This window comes from Dermacentor silvarum, chromosome 1, assembly GCF_013339745.2.
Source record: "Dermacentor silvarum isolate Dsil-2018 chromosome 1, BIME_Dsil_1.4, whole genome shotgun sequence".
NCBI lineage: Eukaryota > Metazoa > Arthropoda > Arachnida > Ixodida > Ixodidae > Dermacentor > Dermacentor silvarum.
Window position 1 is genome coordinate 430662933 of NC_051154.1, and position 25322 is coordinate 430688254.

General features: G+C 46.4%; 1 protein-coding gene across 4 annotated transcripts in view; it reads left to right on the top strand.

Moving 5' to 3' along the window:
- LOC119437682 (papilin-like) overlaps positions 1 to 25322 on the top strand; it is a 464139-nt gene that overhangs the window by 355447 nt on the left and 83370 nt on the right. For 3 of the 4 annotated variants that reach the window (XM_037704674.2, XM_037704670.2, XM_037704673.2), the window contains exons 7-9: positions 861 to 1049; positions 5373 to 5501; positions 12322 to 12456. In XM_037704674.2, coding sequence (XP_037560602.1) covers positions 861 to 1049; positions 5373 to 5501; positions 12322 to 12456 — 453 coding nt within the window. The remainder of the gene's footprint in view (positions 1 to 860; positions 1050 to 5372; positions 5502 to 12321; positions 12457 to 25322) is intronic. The other variant, XM_049660770.1, reaches the window with a different exon arrangement.

Consider the following 25322-nt stretch of genomic DNA (forward strand, 5'->3'; position numbering starts at 1 on the left):
CGTTTGCTTTGCAAATACGGTTACTACGTGAACAGCGAGTACCTTTGTTTACCGGCAGAGCCGTCACTTTTCAAAAGTTAGGATGCTTCGCCGATTTATCGAAACCCCATGTCTAATACACTTTCTGCAAGTGGAAAACATTTTTCGACTACTGTCCCTATCGCCTAAAACATCTTTCGTGCGTCATGCTTTGCAAGCGTAGGCCTTCATTCTAACTGCTATGTTATGCGTGGATAATCTGCCCTTTAGAAACCGTAACTCGGTGCCCCCCCACCCTTTGAAGACTCGGAAACAGTTGTGCTCGCTCCCACAGCCAAGCACCATGGAGGATGTGAATAAGGACCCGCCGATATGCCGGTGCTATTAAGGTTAAAATAAGCAAACTTGCGGTCGACGTTCTCATTATTGCTTGGTTATCGGAGTTGCGAACTAGCTTCCCGCGAACTGTAGCTCCTTGCTGGCCGCTTGCGTGTACAATGATACGACGTCATTGTTCTCTCTCGTTTAGTTCTCAATGGCAACGAAGCATGCATACACACAGCTCAGTCTTTTTTTTTCTTTTTTTTATAGAAAGTTATCGTGCTGCCTTGCACACTGCTAGTTAGAGTTGACTGTTCAGGAGTACCGAGTCTCGAGTCCGTGTATTTTCTGTTCAATTGTGGGACACTAAGCAGAATGCGGTCATACGCTACCAAACCTAGATGGCGAAGATATGGGTAGCCTTTGCATACTTGAGCTCATTTAAGTAAATATGCAATCGGCTAATTGTCCTGCGCCATTGTTCATGCGCCTGCGTCAGTACAAACTGTGCATACCTTTCGTTGCGTTCCAAATGAACTTTTTTCTTTCCGCTTGTCCAGGCAAAGAAATGTGCTTCCTCGACCCCAGCGCGGGATTCTGTTCTAACCAGCAGACGATTTACTACTACGACCGACATTCTCGGAGTTGCAAAACTTTCTCATTTACTGGCTGCGGAGGCAATGACAACCACTTCCTAACACAACAAGAATGTCTGGAGAAATGCGAAAAGCCACTAGAAGAAGCACGCGGTAAGTACGCATATGAAATTTGCAGTCTTTTAGAGGTGCGAACATCGACAGTTTGTCCAATTTATGCAATTTCCGTCTTAACACTCTAATTCCCAAAGTAGCATATATGTTATACTGAGGTTACACTGAATTTGATGCCTCAGAAAGGCTGATTGAAGCGCGAGAAATGTAACGCAATGCAAATTGTTGAGTTATTGATATGTTGCAGTAAAATTTTCGCGATGAATAGTTTAGCGAACTCATTATTATTTAATTAACTGACACGGTAATTAAATTATGACTGAAACAAGAAGGTTTTTTTCACAATTGTACTCTTCATGGCCATAAATAAATATCATCAATTTGTTCATTTTTTTGGCGTGGAACTGTGTTTTGGCATTACAGGATTAAGCAATTCACTTAAACAGCATATTGAGATTGTTGTATAGTATGGTGCAAGAGCGCATAGAAGACTGGTATGATTTTGTTAGAAAGCTGAGTTGTAACAAACTGGAAAGTCAATCCCATTTCATTCTTACAGAGCCCACACGAATAAAGTGCCGTGTGCCGCCTGCGTGAGGACTTCACATAGGAATTGGAATGCATGAGAAATTGGAATAGTATTCGAATAAATAATATTCCAACAAATCCGTCATGGAATGCATGGGTGATCAAAGTACGCATTGTACCCTAGCTCTGTATCCTTAGCAAAGACACATCGGCCCGCACTTCTAGAGCAACGTTTTTTTTAGATTTGTGCAACGTACGTAATGGGTTTATCTGGTAAAAATATGAAAAAAAGCTAATCAAATTTTGCGTTCATTTTGTTCATCACTGTACAGCGGAAATTCTACATTTCACTGCGACAGCGGTTTAAGGATGGAAAATATAATTAGCTCTGTCTGTTCATACTTCCTTCAGTCCGTTCCGTTACGCCGTTCCGTTCCTTTACGACAAATATTTGCGAACAAAGCTTCGCTCTGAAACGAAGTGGCGATGGGGAATCCAACGCAAGCTTCCACGTTAGAGGAGGAGAATGCACCACTACGACAACAGTGCTACACTTAACAAAAACCTCTTACACGAAATATATGCGCACATCTCCTGCCAGACTGTTAGAGGCTGCCTGTACTTACGCATAAACTTTCTACTGGTTAATTTCACCTAATGTAGAAAGCAGCTCATATTCAGGAAATTCGTGTTTCCATACATTGCTGGAGAGTCTCAAGAGTCTCAATAAAATGAATGTGCACTGAGCGCGCTTGTGGATACTGTTTTCTGTTGGGATGACATTCAAAGAGCACTGAAGAACCTTCTCATAGATACGCGCGGCACACGATTTGTCCGTGTATTAACTTCAGCAGTCCTGTTCGATTATCGTTCTTCACAGAAGATATAAATCATGAATGGGTGTGTGTAATAAAGTCGCAGTTTCGCCCGAAAGGCGAAACATCGATTGCGATGGCAATTAGTGGACAGATATACAAAGTAAGGATAGTTGTTTTATCGGCCGAATAAACATGTAAGCATTCGCTTACTAACTCAATTCACAAGCATGGTGTTCCGCGCGCACAAGCAAACATGAACATATCTCACTCGATGACCGCAGAAACTCGCTGTGAGAACGCTGGTGTGAGGAAGCGCGGCAGCAGCAGCGAGCGAATTGCCCTTCGTACTGCCTCTCCCATCAAAGCGAACTAAGCCGCGAAAACACTGCGCACAGCGGGCTCTGTCCCCGTCGCAGATGGCTTTCAAGGTACAGCCGCCCGGAGTAAAACGCGCCCCGCCCCTCCTTGCTTTCGCCCGGAGCCTTGCGCGCGACGGAAGACGCCGCGCTTCCTCCCCGCTTTCCTCCTTTCTGTGCGCTAGATTGAGCCGCGATCACCGGCTCACCCTCGCATGATTCATTCGCACCTACAGCATACGGCGTGCGGTTACGATTTTATTGGCCTGGGACTTTATACGGGACCTTGCAGCGACGCCGACGACAGAAATGTGCCTGGAGTTTCAATATAATTGAATAAATGCAAAAGCTGTGGCAGGATTACAGCACTTAACGGCAACTTAATCAAATTCTGAAACATGCTCAATAATATTTCGGTCTCACTTTAGCCTGATAGGAATGTCACCTATAGTATATATTTCCCCTGTCATCAATCATGGGCAAAACTCGCCTCTCCTTAATAACTTAAAACTGCGGTCTCCATTAAACGCTGCCATCTTCTCAAAAAAAAAAGAAAACGATAGTTCGCACCGCGTACTCCATGCGTTACAATTTCATAACAAAGGTGGATATCGGGGACATTGGCCGGCTTTTGTTTTGCCGGCGCCTTTGTTTCGAAGACTCTATTTACCAACAGAGTTGCCTGTTTGGTTGCGACTACAATGCTGTTGTTAGGCTGTCGGGGTTCCATCCTGATAATTCCGTCGTCATTATGGCGTTGCCATCCCATTGCCGTCATTTCCCACTACCCAATACCAGAAGCATGAAGCCGGCAACCGAGTGCTGCCAAGAGAGAGAGAGAGAGAAAACATTTATTTGGACCATCGAGGTCGTTGATCTTGAGGACGAGTGGGTGGTGTCCTCATTCCAGGACTCTACTGGCCATGGCTGCTCGACGTACTTGCTGGACGAGAGCTTCATGTCCCGCCAGAGTATCGCCGGTCAGCTGTACCTCCCACTGCTCAAATGACGTGCTAGGGGTCTTTAAGCGTTGAGGTTTGCCCCCGCACCCCCACGAGATGTGAAAGAGTGTAGGGCGTGTGTCGCCGCACCAGGAGCAGATGCCGCGATATGTTTGTGGGTATATTTTGCTTTATCTGTGTAGGTTTGGGAATGTGTTTGTTTGGATAAGCCTGAGATCTACTGTCTCTTCAGTGCTGAGCTTTTTGTGAGTGGGAGGATAAATCCTGCGGTTGAGTCACTGGATCTCGAGTCGGTCGCAGTAATTGGATGGCAGGGGCACGAAGGCCAAAGAAGTTGGCAGCATAAGCCGTTCTGGTAGTGGGTATAAGCATTTAATCAGTAATAACTCACGCGCTGCGACGGTCTGGAGGCTCCGGAGGGGCAGGAAGAGACTCAGCAGAACGATCCACTTCTCACATATGATGAAATTGCTAAACATTATCAACTTGGCAGGTGAGTTTGTCCTCTCCCTCACCCGAAGCTCAGCAGAGATCAGTCAGCAACTCTTACAATGTTGCAGACGGGATCTTTCCCGTCGCGGGGCTTCCTTAGTAGGATATACTCATACGTGGACCCTGGTTGTCCCGACTGTAATGAAACCTTTTGCTCTATGGCTCACATGCTCTGGCGATGTCCCGCGTTACCTAACGACCTACTCTCCAGCGAAGCCGACTGGGAGGAGGCCATCAGAAGCACGGTACTCCGAAAGCAAGTGCAGGCTATCCAGGGGGCCCAGGAAAGGGCGGAGCGTCATGGCGTTCTGTCCTCTACGTGGGCGCGGCCAGCGGTTACAACGGCCTCCCGTTAGGGGGTCCTGACAGTAGCTCCTCAGGATCAAATAAAGTTCGCTGTCTGTCTGTCTGTCTGTCTGTCTGTCTGTCTGTCTGTCTGTCTGTCTGTCTGTCTGTCTGTCTGTCTGTCTGTCTGTCTGTGTCTGTCTGTCTGTCTGTCTGTGTCTGTCTGTCTGTCTGTCTGTGTCTGTCTGTCTGTCTGTCTGTCTGTCTGTCTGTCTGTCTGTCTGTCTGTCTGTCTGTCTGTCTGTCTGTCTGTCTGTCTGTCTGTGTCTGTCTGTCTGTCTGTCTGTCTGTCTGTCTGTCTGTCTGTCTGTCTGTCTCCCTCCCTCCCTTAAATGGAGGCTATGCCTGCATCTAAACGTTTGTGTCATTACGTTACACTTCTCTTACCCCTTTACGCTTGGTTAAACATTGGACTGCCCTTGCGTCATTAACATTTTGTTTGCGTAAAATAACACTTACGTTACGTCATTTTCTACAAACATTTTCTTTCGTAGCGTGATGTTTCCATAACATTTACTTTACCCTTCGCGCAAACCTCACCGAACGTTTCGCTTAACGACGATTTACACATAAGCGTGGGATTCGCCGGTGTTTTTCTTTCTTGGCCGCGGTGGCCGTAATCCGATGCGGGTAGTATGAAAAAAGTGCCTCGGTGCAGAGGTCTGTTTTGCCAAAATTCTTGTGCACGGTGTCCTAAGCTCATTTATTAGGACACCGTGCGTGCAGGCTCCGCTCGAAAGGCTGTAAATGGCAAGCAATAGGGTAATCTCGAGGGTTTATGACAGCGACAAAACCTGACGTGTGCGGCAAATGTACACACAGTTCCCGGCTCACTTTAGCCTATATCACGACCTGTTGCAGTTCAACCAGCGGAATCCGAAGCAACTCAGTGCCCCCAGCTGTCGACGTGCGGCCTGGCCTGTCCTCACTGCTGCCAACGCCGCGAGGAAGATGGCTGCATTGTGTGCAACTGCCTGGCATCTGAGATGGGTAAGAGAAAGCGCCCCCATCAGACCGCTTTGGTATACATGGCGGAAATTATCCTCAGATGGTTTACACGTCCGGGGAAGGTTGCGTGATAAGCAGGAGTTTAGGGATGGCAACCAGCATGTCAGAACATGCAGATAGGTTTCTATTTTTGAAGTAGTGACTGCTGTAGTCTAATGTTCGCTTCTGTGTATAGCTTTCATAACAAATTCATCCAATAAATGCGTGTTTCTTGGGGAATGGTGATTTTTAAGTCACGCACTCCGTCGCCATGCGACAAGGGAATCACGTCATCTACACCGAAGATCCCGCTCATTTTGTTCAGTTTATGTATTTATTTGTTTGTATGTTCACGAGCCTCACAGGCTCCAGTAGGAGTTTTACATGAGGGGAGCTGGAGGGGGGGGGGGGGTGTACAATTACAAGCGTTATGCAGTAAGAAAGTTACAAAACCTGCCATACATAAGCTAAAAGTTTTCGTATACATGTCGAGACACGATGAAATTGCGTAGTAAGTCAGGGTGAAAATATAGCAACAACAAATACACTCGCGCAGATGACCAGAAAAAGATTTTCTGTGCATGTACAAGTAGTTTGAAGTTATACGGAAGTTAGGCAAGGGCGAGTAACGTGGTAAACAACAACACCTGAAAATAACTATGAAAACTAATGCTCATAAAATATGACAGTTAATTCATGCCGAAGCGTAGGGTCAGGAATGGTAATTATACGTGTTATGAGGAAGACCATTCCACCATTCAAGGGCATGTAGCAAGGCCGATGAATAGAAAGCGTTGGTGCGTTCGAAAATGCGTTCGAAGCTACGATAGTTGTGCAAACGGGCGAGGTGATGTTCGTACCGGTAGGAAGAGAGAGAAGGTCGTGAGATGGGGGCTGGCTGGATGTTATCTTGTGAAATGAGCAGAAAAAAAAATTCCGGCGGCACCCACCTTTCGACGACTGTTGACGTACAACGCAATTAGCATTGAAGCAATGCAGTGGTACGACGTATTGCCACCGCCAAAACTCGTCACGTACGAGGCGTGTACTTCATCCGGGTTCCTCTCTCGCTCATTTCTTCACGCACGCTGCGCCATTGAGCGCTGCTGCTGCGGAGAAGTCCGCGCGTGGGCTCCAAGCGGCGCTGTGTGCAGATGCGTGCGAACGCTGAATATTCCTCCGTCGCTTGCCGCACACCCAGTAGCTCGTAACCAGTTGCCCAAGTTTGCGTGAAAGAGATTCACTGAAGAGCGACACACACCCAGGGCATTCGCGGCGCAGATCGCTTAAGCGTGGCACTGCTGCTCTTGAGCAACCCTGTGACGTGGGTTCGCTCCTCCCCCCCCCCCCCCCAGCTCGGTAGAGCTCGTAAATGTTTTCTTTTTTATTGAGGAGGCCGGGAAAAAACGGTTAGATACCCAGTTTATCCCAGAGTAGAAACTGCTGAAATACCCGGAGAATGCTAATCGCATTCACAGCGATCGTTCTAAGTTTAAGTTAGTACAATTAAGGTAGCGCCAAGGATGATTTCTATGTTTGTAATGCTGGAATTTCGGCCGTTGTTGCTAGCGATAGAACTTTCAGCGTGATTCTGAACAGATTCGAGGGCGTTGATTAGATAGGTCTGGTGGGGTGACCAAATGGGTGGCGCATGTTCAAGGGAGGACGAACGAGTGCTAGGTACGCGAGTAATGTGGTCGGAGGGCGTGTTTCATGAATGTTGCATTTTAGATATCCGACAGTACGCGATGCGATGCTCGGGTGGATATTTTACCTGCATGATTTTTCCATGAACGTTATAGCGATAGATGGACGCTAGTGTAAATGTAGGATGTCACGCCAGTTACAAGGCTCATGAAAAGCGACTAGTTGACAACTGAAAAGGATTCCTTGGGGGTTAAAATTATTAGTTTACATTTATCAGTAGTAACTGTCATTTTCAAGCACGAGCGTCAGTTAGGTATGAGACCGAGGCCCTGTTGAAGGGCATGATGGTGTGCGGTCCACTGAATTTTGCGATATATTCTGCAATCACCCGCTAAGAGTCGTATGTTATAAGGGATATGAGATGGCAGGCCATTATTGTGTAACAAAAATAAAGGACACAGAAAAACACTACCTTGGGGAACACGGTAAGTGACATCACTGAGAGTAGATGAGAAGTAATTGGTATCGATGAATTGCTTACGGAATGAAAGTTACTCAAACAGGTAATGTGGCGGAATGTAATTTTTTTTGTTACAAAAAGTGTATATATTCGAGAGTTCGCAGCGTGACAAAAAGCTTTCGAAATACGACGGGATCCGTTGCAGGCATATATAGTTAGCAGTACAAGATAGATAGAGACCCGCCGTGGTTGCTCAGTGGCTATGGTGTTGGGCTGCTGAGCACGAGGTCGCGGGATCGAATCCCGGCCACGGCGGCCGCATTTCGATGGGGGCGAAATGCGAAAACACCCGTGTACTTAGATTTAGGTGCACGTTAAAGAACCCCAGGTGGTCCAAATTTCCGGAGTCCCCCACTACGGCGTGCCTCATAATCAGAACTGGTTTTGGCACGTAAAACCCCATAATTAATTAATTAACAAGATAGATAGAGAAGTTTTGAGGAAGAGAAAAAAGGTTCAGGAGGTGTATACAAAAATGCTAGAATGAAAAGCATGTATATCATACCTCATTAACTCAAGCAGACTAGGTGACTATTTGTCACGCCCAGTTTAAAAGGGGGTGCCAATAAATCATCATCCACGTGGAGTGAAGGAAGAGCTTCAAGTCGAGCATTACTTGCGAACACGTTGGTCAGGTGAAATGCTGAAGGGACCTGCTGGATCATTCCATCATTGAATGGCGGAATTACTTGGTAGCTGTCGAATAGTTTTAAATGTTTTTCGAACTAGAAAAAATTATATCCTGGTTTGTTTTATATACCAAAACCACGATCTCACCATGATATCATCATCATCCCCTATTTGTTCTGCCATTGACCTTCTCTGTGGTTTTACTGGGACAATGATCATTGTGTGCCGGATATGTGTGTGCCTTTCCACTTAGTGCTAAATGAACGAAGTCACACGTGTTGTTCAGCTCTTTCGCCACGCAAGTGGCGTCCACGCCATTTTCCGGCCACCTGATTCTGACGTCGCGCCAATGGTTTCGCTGGTGGGAGGGTATTGGGAGAGCAATGCTTTTTAAGCAGATATCTGTGCTATATAGCATGTGTGCTCTCATAATTATTTAGCTCTGTGCTGCTATTTAATATGTACTGTGCACGGTAATCCTACAAGTATGAGTATCCCTTAAACTGTAAATATGTTCTATTCAGACATCGTGTGAAGATGGACATAAACCCCCTGTTCTGTTCCTTCAGCCTATCGTTCTTCAACGCCTCACAAACTAGCCACTCTCATCGTAAAGCTACAGAAAACGACGTGGGCCCGCCTAGGGCCTACACCTGTGGTGTGAAACCCTAGTAAAGTAGACCACCTACCCTTTTGGAGGCGCACTGACAGCGTCGGCTAGAGCGACCTTGTGTGTAACGCCTAACTGCCGAAACCACGACACTCAATCCCGACAAGGCTACTTGGAGGTCCGATAAAGTGCAGGCAATGTCTAGGGTTCCGTGAAACCTAGAAAAAGCAACACACAAAGCAGCGAATTCCAGGAACTAACAAAATCAAATACTTGGAAGGTAGCGTGCTCAATTTAATGAACGCATGTACAGTTAACAGTCAGGCGCAAACATTCTACTCGGGCGAGTAGCTAACGCGATTCCAAGATAAACAATCACTACTGGACATATTACGTTGAAATACACGAAGTACTATGATGGAAATACTAACCTAATAAATCAAACAGGTTGCAAGCGTTCGAAGAGTCCAATATAATTCAGCAATTAATAGTATCCCAAAACATACCGACACAGTAGATTCTTTAGTGACGTAATAACATTACACTACATGTGCATATATCTCCAATTGGCTATCAATACAGCAATGAAAACAAAATAAGATAAAGTTTCGCAGTGCAGGGAAATACAGCTTCTGCACAAAAATAAATAACAAGCCGGAAAACATTTATTGTGACGTATTTGCGTTTAGGTAGTATTGTTTGACATCATGCTGGAAGTAGCACTGACTTCCGCGGGCAGTTTATTCCATTTGCGATTTTAAATTAAATGAAATTAAAGCGAAATTAAAATACCCAGCGGTAACACTTTTAGTTTCGCGTAATAAAGAATGGAACATTGAAACAATAAGAGGACGATTGTAATTTAGAACCCTAAAGGCACACAATGTTATGCTCTGTTCACCTCGACGATCAAATGGTAATACCGGAAAGTGGTTAGAAAATGGGGCTGTATGGTTGGTGTGTCTAGATTGAGGCAAAATTCTAGTCATTCGTACAGTGGAAAATAACTTAATATACTTCGCCTATTGTCATTTTCAATGCGAAGCCTTCTTTGAGAGCCCTCCTGGACTTGGCTGACCGTAGTTCTTGCTGTGCTGCCGAATATCTGGGGAAAGAAAAGGAAAAATACACTTTCAATGCTGGTATGGAACCTAGTTCTCCCAGCAAAACAGTACGATGCTCTAACCATTCGGCCGCAATATCCTCTGTATTTTCTTCATTAGGCCACAATCGCTCTTGTTCTGACATAAACTAGCTCATTGAAATGACCGATGTTTTTCCCGACATGTTAGAAAAAGACGGCGGAATCGACGCACACAGCTTTGTGGGTGTCCATTCTGTCCTCCTCGTCTAATGCGCTGGGGGAAAAAATTGCAGAGACTCTTAAGACTGCTTAGGTGTGGGAATGCGAAAGCATTATAGTCCCTTTGGTGAAATGTGTTTTTGCCGCGCATTGCTTGTCCGCGCAAGCTCTCGCCTGCGTTATAACTGCGCGTCGGGAAGGCCAATTCAAAACGCACCAAGCGCCCCAACGCGCTCGCTTGTGCGCGAGGAGTTCATAACTTGTCTGACCGCTCGCCGGCGTTCTATTAGACGTTAATGATTTTTAATCTATGCACTCATTTTGTACGCCCATGACGTGGGCCACCTCCTCCCCATTGACTGCGCCGTCAGGAGCCCAGTGACGCACGCGCTAGGCCACACCTTTAGTCCGCCAGATGGCTGCCACGCGATGTGTGCAATGGCACACGCACTAGGCAGACGTTTAGTCAGCCAGAACCGTGGAGCCACCGCGGTGTCGCGGAAGCGTGCTCCTCTCGCGCCCTGGAGGTCCGGCTTCGATTCTTACCCAGACCAAATTTTAACAAATTTTCTTTTCCAAGCCATTTATTTACATTATTTACGGGAACCTCCCTGAGAAATTTGACGTCAATCGGGGCATTTTAGACGTGTTTTACTCTTTGCGCCGTCGACCGTTTTTTTAGATGATTTGCATGTGCTACGCAACGACACGGAACGTGCGATAGTGCCTGTTTCTATTAGACTAGTGACGTGGGAATGCTACGGGCGAATAGTACCCAACCCCACTTCTCGCTACCGCGGCGTACTTCGCGGTGACCCTTTGACCCATGCCAACTGGCCTGTTGGTATCATCACCATTCTTCCCCCGGAAAACATCAAAGATCGCCGCCATCCTTGTGACATCACAGCGTCGACGTCTCATTATGCATTCGCATAAACTGTTGGCATTTCGGCATAGCTTGTGCACGGTACAAGGCGTGAACGTAAACATCACGTTACCTTGAAGTTGCGACCTATGCAGTGTATAAACAGAAACATTGTATGATCTTACACGTTGCAAAACATCACAGTAAAGGAAATCGTAAGCCTCGCGTTGAACTTTTTAAACGCATAAACATTTATATGCCTACCCAACAATGAAACCCGTCCGTCCGTCCGTCACGCAAGACGATCACTTTCAATATAGGGTCCGCAGCAGTCAGCGAATTGACCTTCGCACTGCCTATCGCTTCAACGCGAACTAAGGGCGAGAACACAGCGCGCACGAAGCTATCAGCACTCAGCGCACTCTGTCCCCATCGCAGATCGCTTTCAAGATAGGGCCTGCGCGGCCGCGCCAGACGAAGCCGCCGCCGGGGTACGGTTGATCACGGTTAATGATGGTGCGACGTGGATGGATAAGGCGCCAATGAGCGATAACGGCTTACAAAGATCAGAACGTCATTAGCGCACCTCGCGTCGCCACCTGCAGTATTGCCTATGTCATCAATTCCCCTTGCGCTGCCGTCGGCAGCGGTTGTTGTCGCCGCAGCGCTGTCGTTTACACTGGTCGGATCAAGTTTCATAACATCGATAATGACACCGGGCTGCGTAGAGATGAGCAAGTGGTACAATGCTTACGCATACGTAGACAACTCCCAGAGGAGCTTCTGCATGAATTTTTTATAGCGTTGAATTAACCGCTTCACGAAAGCTTTGCTTCTGAATGATTCAAACATATGTGTTGGATCTGAATATATATATATATATATATATATATTGTGAGACAGCTGTTCAACCTCGACGGTTGCTATATATATATATATATATATATATATATATATATATATATATAGTATGCCTCGTTTATTGGGGAAGATAAGCACATTTGTATGGTGCATAGCACCGTTAGAAATGGAATCCGGACCGTATTTTGATCTTGTTGCTGTAGAGTGAGTTGCTTTGCTTAGAATTCCTAGTCTACGCTCCCTTTGAATGCACCGCGTTTGGTTGGTTTGGATCGTAGCGAATCGGGAGTCTCTGTGTATGTTATTGCCACGAAAATAGACTCGTGCACTTGCATTTAAGCGTTAACACAGGCTGTCGCCTCTTTTCCTGTTTTCGTTGGTGCCCAGACGCCCCACTAAAGGAGGCCAGCTGTCTCACTACCCCCGAGCAGTGCCCAGCTGGTTGCCAGAGCAGGGAGGCTTCCGAGTCGTGCTTCGCCTGTGAATGCCCAACTCCAGACGGCACTATGAAACCAGCTCTAGGTAAGGTGACATATGCGTAGCGATGAATACCAAGTAAGTGCCAGAGCAACGAAGTACTGCGAGAGAAATGAGCGCCGCATTGACAAAAGAACGCACTCGGACATCGTACTGGATATTAGAGAAGCGCAAATAATGTTATGATAGTTAGCACCACTTCGCCCCTCGTTTACTCTTCTCGGACATTGTCGTCTTTTTTCTATTCCCTAAATTTTGCTCATTCCTCAGGAGGCTGGCCGTTAGGGTAAGCGTACTGTCCTGATTACCTTGGCGCGATGCGTGTACCGATGCTCCAGAAGTGTGCTACTGCCGTGCACTATCTCGGTGTGTAGGTTGGGTGGGCATTGACGTAAGCCACGCGCCTTGGGCAAATGGCAATGCACGAACATGATGAGGGCGCTCGCTATCAGAAGTGGGGGCAATGTAGAATAACTAGGTCGAAGATATCCCAACATGCGTATGGCAATAGCACTAGTATAATTAATATGCATGTTTCGTGAGAGATCATTAATGAAGGGAAGACCAAGGTGTTTGTGAGTGTTAAGTGACGATAACTATAGGTCCATCAGTATGTATTCTTACTGATTGCCATTGTTGACTGTAAGTGATGTTTGCATCAATTTATACTTGTTAGCTGTAAGTTTTATTATCCACTTCTTGCACCAGAGTCACACGTACATTGTAGAGATCCCCTTTCAGTTTGCATAAATCAGCAGGGTTAGCAATTTCTCGCTATATTACCTAGTCATCCACATTCATATTAATTGGTGATGAAACTTCATCGCACACTTCCAGAGATCGTTAATATGAATCAAGCAAAGGCACCAAGGTGGATCCTTGGTGCCTTGGAAAGTTATTGGCTGCAACATACGGAGTCTGATTGGCAAGACATTTCCTGCGCTAAGACTGCACATTTAGATCAGTATTAAGCTGATTAAGTCTATAGATAAGTAAATCGTGACATACCGAGTCGAAATCTTAAAAAAGATACAGTGAACATCAAATCCTTCAATTAAGCTGGCGAACACATTGTTCGCGAAACAAAGAAGTTGAGAATCACATGAAAATCTTTTTTTTTTCTAAAACCGGGCTGGCAAGGATGGAACAGCGAATCACTTTCCAGGAAAGCTACGAGGCGGAATATGTTATGTGTTCTAAAAGTCTGCTCAGAATACTAGTTAACGAGATTGAGCAGTAGTCCGTAGGACAATCATCATTACCTGTTTTACGCACTGGAACGACCTTCGTCGTTTTCTACCCTGTAAAAGCGATTAGCACTGCGATGACATAGTAAACAGCTTGGGTTGTGTAACAGATCAAAACAGTCCAGTGGATTTTATAATATTTTTCATTAACAAGGTGGAAATTAATTAACTAGCAAGAATAGAAATCTTTTGATAATCGAACGGTTGATTCCAACCCAATGGGCGAATATGGAATGCATAGTACTTACTGTCACGTAGTAGTGACGGTCAAGAAAACAGTCGCAAAACTGTGCATGACGAAACGGACTTTTTATTGGGCGAACCTGTGCCCACAAAAGAAAGTTGCACTCAAAGCACAACGATAGCGGCGAACAGAGTCGGCGGTCGTCGAAATCTGATCAGCGGCGAAACGCGTCGGCGTTTATCATGAGTCATCGAAGGTTCCAGATTAATCCCTGGTACCCGCGTGTCTTCCAGAAGGTTCTAGACAGTTCGCGTCGGTCGCGCAATCAGATTAAATGAGCGTCGTTGACAAGAGACAACGGATAGAAGCTTCGATAAAGTTCTAGAAACTTCCGATACATGCAGGCGCGTCCTGTGCCTAGCGATAACGTTTAACAGCCGGTGAAAAGTGGCCACCGGTGAAAGATAAACGTGTATACGTGTCAATACCCTCCCCTTAAAAAGCATCGTCCCGATGCTACGAAAACGAAAGCGAAAACTAAACCACGCTACAGAGAGAAAAAGCAACAACAAAGCAACAAAGTTCGTCAGCGGGCGTAGAAAGGCTTAAGACGCACCACGTGGATGACTTCAGGTCGTGCCCGGCGCCGCTGTGATTGCGAAATGCCGCCTGGCACGACCTCATAGTCCAGTGCGCCAATACGTTGAATCATCTTATATGGTTCGAAATACCGACGTAACAGTTTCTCGCTAAGTCCTCGTCGGCGTATCGGAGTCCAGACCCAAACACGGTCGCCGGGGTGGTATTCGACGTAGCGTCGTCGAAGAATGTAGTGTCGGCTGTCGGTACTCTGCTGGTTCTTAATGCGCAGGCGGGCGAGCTGTCCACCTTCTTCGGCACGCTGCAAATAGGTGGCAACGTCGAGATTTTCTTCGTCGGCGACGTCCGGTAGCGTGGCGTCAAGTGTCGTTACCGGGTTCCTCCCGTAGACCAGGTTTAACGGTGCCATGTGCGTCATTTCTTGCACGGCCGTGTTGTATGCGAAGGTCACGTACCGAAGGATGGCATCCCACGTCTTGTGTTCGACAATGACGCACAGAGGGGCCCACTGTTAAAGGTGGCGTCTGCTCGGCGCCACCACCGGCCCGTGGCTGCAACGAGTATCGCGCAGGCGCAGTGAGCGCTGCGGACGGTGAGTTCTACTCACTACAATGGGCCATTCGTACCAAATTCATACACACCTGGGCCGCTATTTTGTAGCGATGCCTTTAAAGTAATAATGCCTTTTCGCGCTTATCGCGCTTTGTCAGTGGTCAGAGCGACGGTCCGCTCACGATATCAACGTTGATAACGCTAGCGGACCGTCGCTCTGACCACTGACAAAGCGCGATAAGCGTGAAAAGGCATTATGACATTAAAGGCATCGCTACAAAATAGCGGCCCTGCTTCATCAGTTGAAATCATAAAGATCAGAAGCTAGAATCGGATACGGCTCCACTGGCGTTATTGCTGCTGTAAGGTGCATCACGAAAACTACGCTGGCACTCGCTCACATGCGAAGGGGGCTACTCAAGCCAAACACCGCTAGTAAGTAACGTCACACAGCAATCATTACAACCAGAAACGCAACTCCCCCAAAAGTATTGACACGGATACACTGTAACCTTTGCCAGTGACCGTTTTTTTACCGTCTAACCAGTTACAGCTTATTGCTCGGCGCAGGACGCGCCTACATGTATCCGTATCTTCCAGAATGTCGATTCTACAGCGAAATCGACTTATCGAATAAGATGGCGTGCGCTACGCGAACAGTGGTGTACAGTCGCAATCTTTTTGAGGGTGAACACTAGAGCGCGTGGCTTTCTATATCACCAGCGCTGTCAGACGGCAGCCACAATATCTGCGCGCATGCTCGGGGAGGGTAGGCTCCTTTCGTGCGCATTACGTCATCGTAGCGCGCGTGTGTCGTCTGCTAGCAGTTTTTTTCCCTTCAATAGAAACCAAATTATAACAGAAACCACGATTTTGATGCTTTTAATTCAGAACGTTGTGCTTCTTATGCTTGGCGTTATTGTAATTACTTCAACTTTTCACTTTGTTTAGTTTTCCCTTCTGCTGTGTTCTTATCGTACAACGAACAGGCAAGAGAGCACAAACATCCCAACTTTTATGTGCTGCAAGTTCAACAAAAGATTGATCCGTTTAGAAGTAGTATTAGTAAGCAGGAATAATTTTCTCTTTGATGATGTTAATATTTTGTCATACAACCCTTTGCGGAAACAACTACTGCTATCCCAGAGGGCAGTGACGCGTACAGCGCTGGCACAAAGTCATGATGCGCTCGAAGGTCCTCCCATTCTTGTCGAACGGCTGCCCACAGCTCGTCCCCAGTCGTCGGGCGGAAAGGTTTTCGCACCATGGCTGCTGTGATGTACCCCCACATATTTTCGCAGATGTTCATGTCAGCGCCTTTGGCCGGCCAGGAAAGCATGCTGATTCTGCGATTTTCTATATGTTCCTTGACAACTTTTGCGTGTGAACCGGCGCCAGGTCGTGTTGAAACATAAAGTCGGCATCGGCAAAGACGCTGTGGGCGTAGGGCAGCAACACATTGTCCAAAATTTCAGTGCAGTATCGCTGCGATGTAAGGGCCCTTTCTATGCGATGCAGAGGCCAGAGACCATGCCTTGACACCGCGCCCCACATGTTCATGCAGTTTCGGCCACTCGCGGCGACTCCCTGCACATTGGCTGGCTCGTAACTGCATGGAAATCGTATTTTTGACCATCCTTCGCAAAATCAAACGTGCATTAAGAAAAGTTTCTTACCGTGTTTTCCCCTCGGAAATGACTGGATTTCGCAAGTCTCTTGCTTGCCAGGATGTCATGCTAAGGCTCAAACAAGATATCATTGAACCGAGCGACGCACGCGACACAAAAGCGTTGCTGGGCCTCGACCTCAAGGGAGCCTTCAATAATGTGTCCCACTTGGCCATTCTACGCGAACTTAACAGTATAAACTGTGGAGAGCGAATCTACCGTTATATATGCAGATTCCTGACGAAGCGCACTGCAACGCTCCAATTAGGCAGCGAACAATCAGGTCAGATACGTTTAGGAAGCACTGGTACGCCCCAAGGGGCAGTACTCTCCCCCCTCCTCTTCAATTTGGCTATGCGACCTTTAGCTTTCGCTCTAAAGAAGATTCCCGACCTCAGATTCTCACTGTACGCGGACGATATTACGCTGTGGATGACCGGAGGTTCGGACGAGCACATCCAAGACACCCTCCAAGCAGCCATTGACCAGATCGAACAAGTAGGTCACGACTTGAACCTTAGGTGCTCCCCCACCAAATCAGAGCTTCTCCTTCTGCCCCCCACGAGACGCTTCAGGACATCGCCCCCGAATATCGACCTCGCAGTTGAAGGGCACTCCATACCCCAGGTAGACAGGATAAGGGTGCTAGGTCTTCACCTTCAAAGCAACCGAGAAAATCAGCGTACCTTGCAAGCACTACAAACAACAGTAGATAACACGCTACGCCTCATAGGAAGGATCTCCAATAAACACGGAGGGCTTCGAGAGAAGGAACTGATTCAGCTCATCCAAGCTTTTGTCCTAAGCAAAATCACCTTCGCACTACCATATCTCTCACTCTCTAGGAAGGAAGCGGACACTGTAAACTGCTTGATCCGCAAGATACACAAAGTCGCTCTTGGTGTTCCGATTAGAGCATCCACACAGAGGGTGATGGCCACAGCCACAATCAATACCTTTGAAGAATTAACCGAAGCACATCTATCATCGCAATATCACAGACTCTCCACCACTGCAGCTGGGCGTGAGATCCTGAGACAACTTCACTACGCCCCACCACTCAACGAGAACAAGCGACATCAACTTCCTCCGAACATACACGGCCAATACCACATCCAACCTCTACCCAGAAACATGCATCCCGAATTTCACGTCGAACGCCGGAAACTTCGAGCCAAGGCGCTACAACGCAGCTATGGACAGGCAGAAGGAGTTTACTACGTGGACGCCGCAGCCTATAAAACTAAACATCGTTATGCTTTAGCGGTCGTAGACAAGCAGGGCAACACTGTTCGTTCAGCATCAGTCAGGACCACCTCAGCGGGCGACGCAGAAGAGGCCGCCATTGCACTCGCATCGGGGCTACCTGATTGCGATGTCATCATCAGTGACTCGAAGACTGCTATCCGGAACTTCAATAGCGGCTACATTACAAACCTCGCGCACTCTCTACTAGTCGCTCACCCGCCAAAAAACTACATCGCTCTCATCTGGACTCCAGCACATCAAGGACTACCAGGCAACGAAATGGCTCATGCCGCTGCTCGAGGATTCACGGACCGAGTGGACGGAAATGTGGGCCTTACCCCAGAAGCCAATGACTCCCAACAACAGACCAATAAAGACGCACTCATCACATTCCATGAAATTTCCACACATTACAAACACCAACGCTTAACGTATCCACCTCTCTCTGTGTCGAGCACGCGCCAGAGAGAAATATTGTGGCGCCAACTACAAACTCGCACTTTTCTTACCCCACGCACTTTGAACTTATTCTTTCCCGACACATACCCGACACCCAAGTGTCGCTTCTGCCCTGTCCAAACAGCAGATCTCTCCCATATAATGTGGAAATGCCCCATCAAATATCCCCCCCGCAACCTCAAACCATTAATTAGTAGCGAGGAGCTGTGGGAGACTGCCCTGCGCAGCTCCGATCCCACCCAGCAGGACCGAGTCCTGAGTTGGGCTGAGGAGGTAGCGGAGGCCTACCACGACTGGTAGGCGGACGTCTGGCAGCACAAGGTGCTAAGACTGGAGCACACAGGCCTCCCTCTCTCCCCCCCCGGCCCCTCCCCTTTCTTAAAAAGGGAAATAAAAGTTCATTCATTCATTCTTACCGTGTGCCTCTGGTTCGCCAAACTCGCATCCGTTGGTTTTGGCGAGTTGTAAAAGTCGACTCATCCGAGAAGATCACTCGGCCCCAGTCATCTGCCATCCATGAGGCGTGTGCTTCGGTAAACTGGAGACGTGACTTCTTGTTCGAAGCAGTGACGACTGGCTTTCGTGCAGCTACAGAATTTCGCAGTCCAGCACTTCGGAGGCGTCGCCGGACCGTAGCAAGGGAAGCGTCCACATCTAGCTGCTCCCGCACTTGCCTCGCGAACTGGAACGGGTTCTCGCCGACAGCAGCTACCAAAAGCGCGTCTTCACCCTCCGTCATTGCCTTTGGTCGACGCCTGTGTGGGGCATCACAGAGTCGGCCTTCCTTGCTGAATGCCTGAGTAATCCTGTTGACGGTCTTTAGCGGTATGTGCACGAGAGCACCGATGGAGCGCTGTAAATATCCCTTGAGCGAATATTGTACGATTTTCCACCTCTCTCCTTCGGGAACGCGGGCCATGCTGAAATTCAGTTGCTGCTCTGACAGATGCGGTAATGTGCAGGAATATATACACGCTCCTCAAAGACGGAAGCCGCTTTTTAAATACTCCCACAAGTGTCATGAGCATGCGTGGCCTGGCTACAGATCAACAATGATCTTGAGAACGCCCGCAAAACATTACATATATGTTCAAGTTTATTGATGCATCGTGGGGAGCGTAATGAGAAGTTCAACATCGTCACCAATCGCGAACCGTACGGCTACCTTATTGCGGTACGCGCGCAGCAGACGACACACACTTGCTTGCGTGACGCAATGCACGCGGCGGGAGAACTTGCGCACGCCGGACACACTGCGCATGAGCAATGCTTCTCGTTGCCGCCGCTGAACCGCACTGTGAGCTCACAAGGCCACGCGTTCCCGTGTTCACCCTCAAAAAGATTGCAACTGTACATTCTGTAACGTACGCGAGCAGCGCCAATTACACTGGTATGTACGATGTGTTATGTATCAATAGCCGACGCACTTGACCCTCAGCGTGACACACAAGATGCTATTTCACGTGCGGTCAGTCGCGCGGCTATTCGCACCAGCAGCCGCACCCGACAGACTCCTAACAGGTTACGACAGCATGCCGCGTCGTATCGCACACCGCTCGCGCGACCAACTCGCTGGATGTGGTCGTGCAGGGGCCGTGTCGGTCGAACGGCGGCAGCCAATGACATCGCTGGTGCAGGACAATGCTATCGCCGACCTGGCAGGGCGAGGCCGGGGAGGAGGTCCCTCACCGGTTGAAGTACTCGCCTCTTTTGCCGCCACAAAAATCGACTGCAATTTGTTTCTAACACATAACAAAATATGACTTCGAAAATCTATCATCGTCATTTTCATCAAATTCTTTTACGCTCATTGCAGGATAAAGGACTAGCTCTCCCAGCGATCTCCAATTAGCCCTGTCTTGCGCTAGCTGTTTCCAAGTTATGCCTAGAAATTTCTAATTTCGGCACAGCACCTAATTCTCTGCAGTCCTCGACTGTGCTCCCATTCCTTGGTACACATTCTGTAACTCTAATACGCCACCAGTTATCTGCCCTACGGATTACATAACCCGCCCGGCTCTATTTGTCCTCTTGATGTCAACTAAAATATCGAATACTCCCGTTTTCTCTATACTCAACACCGCTGTCTTCCTTTCTCTTAACGTTACGCCTAACATTTTCCGTTCCATTGCTCGTTGCCTGCTCTTTAACTCTTTTCAAGTTTTTTTCTTATCTCTATGTTTCTGCCCCATATGTTCATACCGCTAGAATGCAATTATTGTATACTTTTCTTTTCAAGGATAGCAATAAGCTGCCAATCTCGATTTGCTAATGCCTGCCGTATGCGTTTCAATTCATCTTTATTCTTCTGTAAATTGCGTTCTCATGATCAGGGTCCGCACTGAGTAATTGACCCTCGATAGACATACTCTTGCACATTTTAGAGGCTAACTATCATGAAGTGTTGTTGTCTCGCCAGGCATTGACCATTATCTTTGTTTTCTACATATAAATCTTCAACCCTACTCTTAACTTTCTCGGCTAAGGTCCTCAATCATTTGTCGCAATTGACCCCCTAGCGTTGCTGAACCGGACAATGTCGCCTGAAAACTGTAGGCTTCCGAGATATTCGCCGTTGCTGCAGTGAATAGCATCGCAGAGATTGTCTCTCCTTGCCTGACCCCTATCTAGATTGGTATTTTTTCACATTTCTTGTGGAGAAATAAGCTATGGAGGCTTTATAGATATTTATAGACACGATTTACTAGGTATGAGACGGGGTTATCTAATAAAACACTCTAGTACAGTGAACGTCCCTTGAAAATCTAATATCAAATTTAGGAGCATGATAGTCGGGGTCTGAAACAAAAGAATGCAGATAAGACTAAGACTTTAAAACGTTTTGAACCGAGCAGGCCTTTCAGTGGCTAATATCTGTAGGTGTGATGCGATGCTACCATGTAGATAAGCAAATTAAAATTAAGAATTCTCAGTTAACTTTTACGTAGGACTTATTGTCGAAATTACGGCGGCACTGTCACACTTACAGTGTGCAGCACTCGTATAGCTCGATTATACCGGTGAAGCGGCAAAAATGTGGCGTTTATTAAACAAGAACATTTCAGGCGAATGATAATTTTGAGCCCTTATTAGATACAACAGCTTATTTAATAGTAAACGTAGTCGAACAACTGCACAATCGTCAATGACTGTGATTATTTGACGATCGCTATGTACTCAGAAATAAAAAATTAGTGGAGTTTCTTTTATTTTCTACCTGCTCATTCTGCGGGAAGCATTGTTGACGACCTTCAGCAGAATAAAAAAAATCATACGAACACAGGATCATGAGTCAACAAAATATATAAGTAAAAAAATTTAATTGAAATGGTAATTGACTTGAATTCGATATTACCTAAATGCTGTCCTGTCAAATTAATTGTCGATGAGCTAGCTGTGCGTTTCAGTGAGACATCAGTGATGAGATAGCAAATCGGTTTATGTGTTGGCTGTGTGCGGCACGGTAAAGATCAGAAGCACTGCAACGCGACATTTCCTTGACCTCATATACAATTATAGGTCTAAAAGGTTGTGAGCGGAGAGCAACTTGTTCATGTTTTGGCCCCATGCCACATTTCGTTGTAACGAATTTGTTCTTTTCCAGCGGGAAACATGGCTGTGAAGCTTTACTCTAAATAGCAGTTAGGAACTGATAAATAATAGGAAATGGTCCAATATGTTAGTTCGCATGATGTGACGTTAGATAAAAATTGTGCAGAAACCAACGACCATGATTGTCAACGTAAGCGAATAGCCCGGACGAACACAGGTAGGAATGAACAAACAAACAAGCAAGCAAACAACCACACAAACGAGCAAGCGAGTGAACATCATCGTGCCCGAGGACTCCACTAATGCAAAAGAACGTTCAGGCACTCAAAAATGCACGCGTACTTCTTTGAAAGAGCTATAAAGTTAACGTTCGACTACGAACGCGCCTTGCAACTTGGTTAGGTGAGAGCACGTGCCACTTGCCGCCGGCGCCTTATCGCAATTCCGACCACCGACCGCCGATCAGCCGCGAAAATGGGCAAAGGTGGCAAAAGAAGCTTTTTGCTTTCATATACTTCGGATCGAAACCAACCCTACCGAAGCCGAGCATTCTAACCACACAATGACAATGCAGCTTTAACGAAGCAAGCAGAAAATGCTAGCATTGAGCACTGACGAGCACCGGTGATTTTCTGTCACGTGCATTTTCCATCACGTGCCTCGGATTAAGGCGCGCTACCTGCGACGATGGTCCACCTGCACTGTGGCGCGCTCTTCCTTCGCTCCAACGGTGTTTGCGCTGTACGTGCTCTCAGCGGTATCCGTGGATTCCTCAAGAAAATGCGCAAGCTGCAAAGGCGAACTTTGTATCGGCTACCTCACAGAACGCTGGCTAACTGACAGCGTCTCGAAAGACCTGTTTGCCACTGGGTGGAGCGGCGTACAGCGCACGTGGTGGAACGCGCGTATCACAGCCGTAGGGTTTTTGGCTCGAACCTGTCTAATGAGCTGGAAATTTTTTTTTAGTATTCGCGAGGCCTTCGAGCATGATATTTCGTGATGCTGCTAAGATAGCCGGAGGTGGAGCTCATAAATCTTTAGCGTAGTAAAAAGATAAATGGCTTCACAAAGTACGCGCACTTCGTTACATCGCTAGAAAATTTCTAAGTAGCGAATATGTAATGGTAAGGGAACTTGGGCAAGTTGGTGTACGTTCATGCCTGACAAAAATAGCGCTAACATAGACAAGGACGAAGGAATAAGGTGCATGAGTTGATAATAAACGTTTATTTGAGAGTCGGTGCTCCTGTTGTGAACCACCTGATTTATTCCTCCTTGTCTATGTTAGTGCTGTTGTTTGGAAAGCAGAGAATGTTATCAGCCAGGTATAATTATGTTTTCAAGGAACGTTTCGAAAGGTGCGAATATTCTATTAAAATACAATTTTCACTGGCGCTGTCGGCACCGAAGGCAAACAAATACCATGCTCTAAAATATACGTGGCAGTTGCTTAAAGCGTTAATTGTTCACTATTTCACTTAAATCGAATGGTAAGAGTTCGAGAACCTACAAAATATTTGGCGCACTTAGAACATTAGAATATTTGGCATTAAAGAACATTAGAAAACACTGGAGACAAAGAAAAAATTTACAGAACGCTGCAGAGCACTGGAAGAACATCACTTCTAGTTTTTCTTGCACTAAACTAGTAATAAGACTGAGGAGACAAGAACACAACTGAGCTTCCCACGATTATCTTCAGGAATAAGACTGAAGATAATTGTGGAAGGCTCACTTCTTTTTATTTCATGGCAATGGTAAAAAGCGCTGTCACGCTCTAACAGCCGGACAAATTTTCGTATATATATACATATATATAAATATATGTATTACACCTGCGTCCCTTCATCTACACTTTGTTAACATTTGCGTTCGACCACTTCTTTTTTCTCGCTCTCCAAATTATTTCCTCTCACCTTGTGGTGTCGGTGTGCTCTTTGTGAAGTTGTTTACAAGTAAGAAACAGTTGTTTCCAGAGGGGCTTTTGTTTTTCTTTGATAGTCAACCGTCATGCTAGTTTACTGCATTTATGAAGCTGCACAGTTCGAAAGCGCGATGTGCTTGAATTGGATGCTCTCAGTCTACAAAGTTTCACTTCGCGAAAAGCTGCATCGTGAAATGCTACATTCCTAGTAAAGCAAACTGATATTGGCGCAACGCCGTGTTGAAGTTTGCTTTATAAAAAGAACGTGAGCAGGCACGTTTTTCTGGGTGTTTGGAGACAGGCTAGATTGCGACGCTAGCGATTGTTTCTCGGGTCGAAGAATTTGTTCTATTGGAGCTTCGTTTGTTTCCTCATTGTATGTACATCCCCTTGCTGATACAGTGACATTGTGCAAACATCGAGAGCTCCGACAATTTAACTGCGCGCAAAATATTAATCAAAGTTTCTCGCTTTTACGCTGAAGAAATTCCTCTTATACTTACCTGGACTCGCTTATGTTTGGCAATGAACTAGGAATAATAATACGCCCGTCAAGCGTGCCGTGTCGCATATGTTGTTCAGGAAGTTACTAACTTGTTGGAGAGATTCAGGAAGAGATGCGCCACGACATGCGTGTTTTCTATAGAGGTGGTTGGAGCATCTTTGATGATACAAGAAACAAAAAAATTGCGAGTGGGCGTAAATTCTTCTTATTAAGCAGTGTGAAACAGTGTGAAGACAAATGCGACGGGACAGGGCCGCTAGCGAGTAGTTTAATGCTATTGTGAAACAGCGCCCTTTTTTCATTTAACCCACTACCGAATTCCGACTGCGAAAACAATACAGGAATACATATTGTAGTCACATTGCTGCCAAAGAAGAAAAAAAACTACAGGTGCCAAAGTCCCTAAGGAAATCGTACGCAATCTTCTACAGAGTATGTTAAAAATGTAGGGGTGGACCTTGAGACCGAACCGAAGGGAATCGAATATCGAATAGTTTTCGAATAGTTCTCTAATAACGAACAGTCGTTACCACAATTAATATGAAACGATGTTCATATCCTAGTACTCTTAAAATTGGCTAGCTTCTGTCATCACATAGTTCGTTAGGAAGCATTGTTTATTAAAAGCACCATAGCGCCTTAGGGGCAACCAAATAGTTTCTTTGCATGCAAGTAACTCTTTAGAAAGTGCGAAGGATTGCTGTATAGCCTGTGAAGTATGGCAACCTAATAGATGTAGCCTGCTACACTACGCAAGTTCTCAAGTTTTATGTCTATACTATGCCCACTGATGTGAAGACTTACCGTACTTTTGGTCTAATTTCACGTTTAATTGGGCACAGTTGAAGTATTGAAATAGTCGAAAAGTATTCGAAAACTATTTGCATTTACGAATTGTGACTATTCGGTTCGAAGACCGAATCAAATAGGCACCATTTGACTCGTTATTCGAATGTTTCCAATATAAAAAATG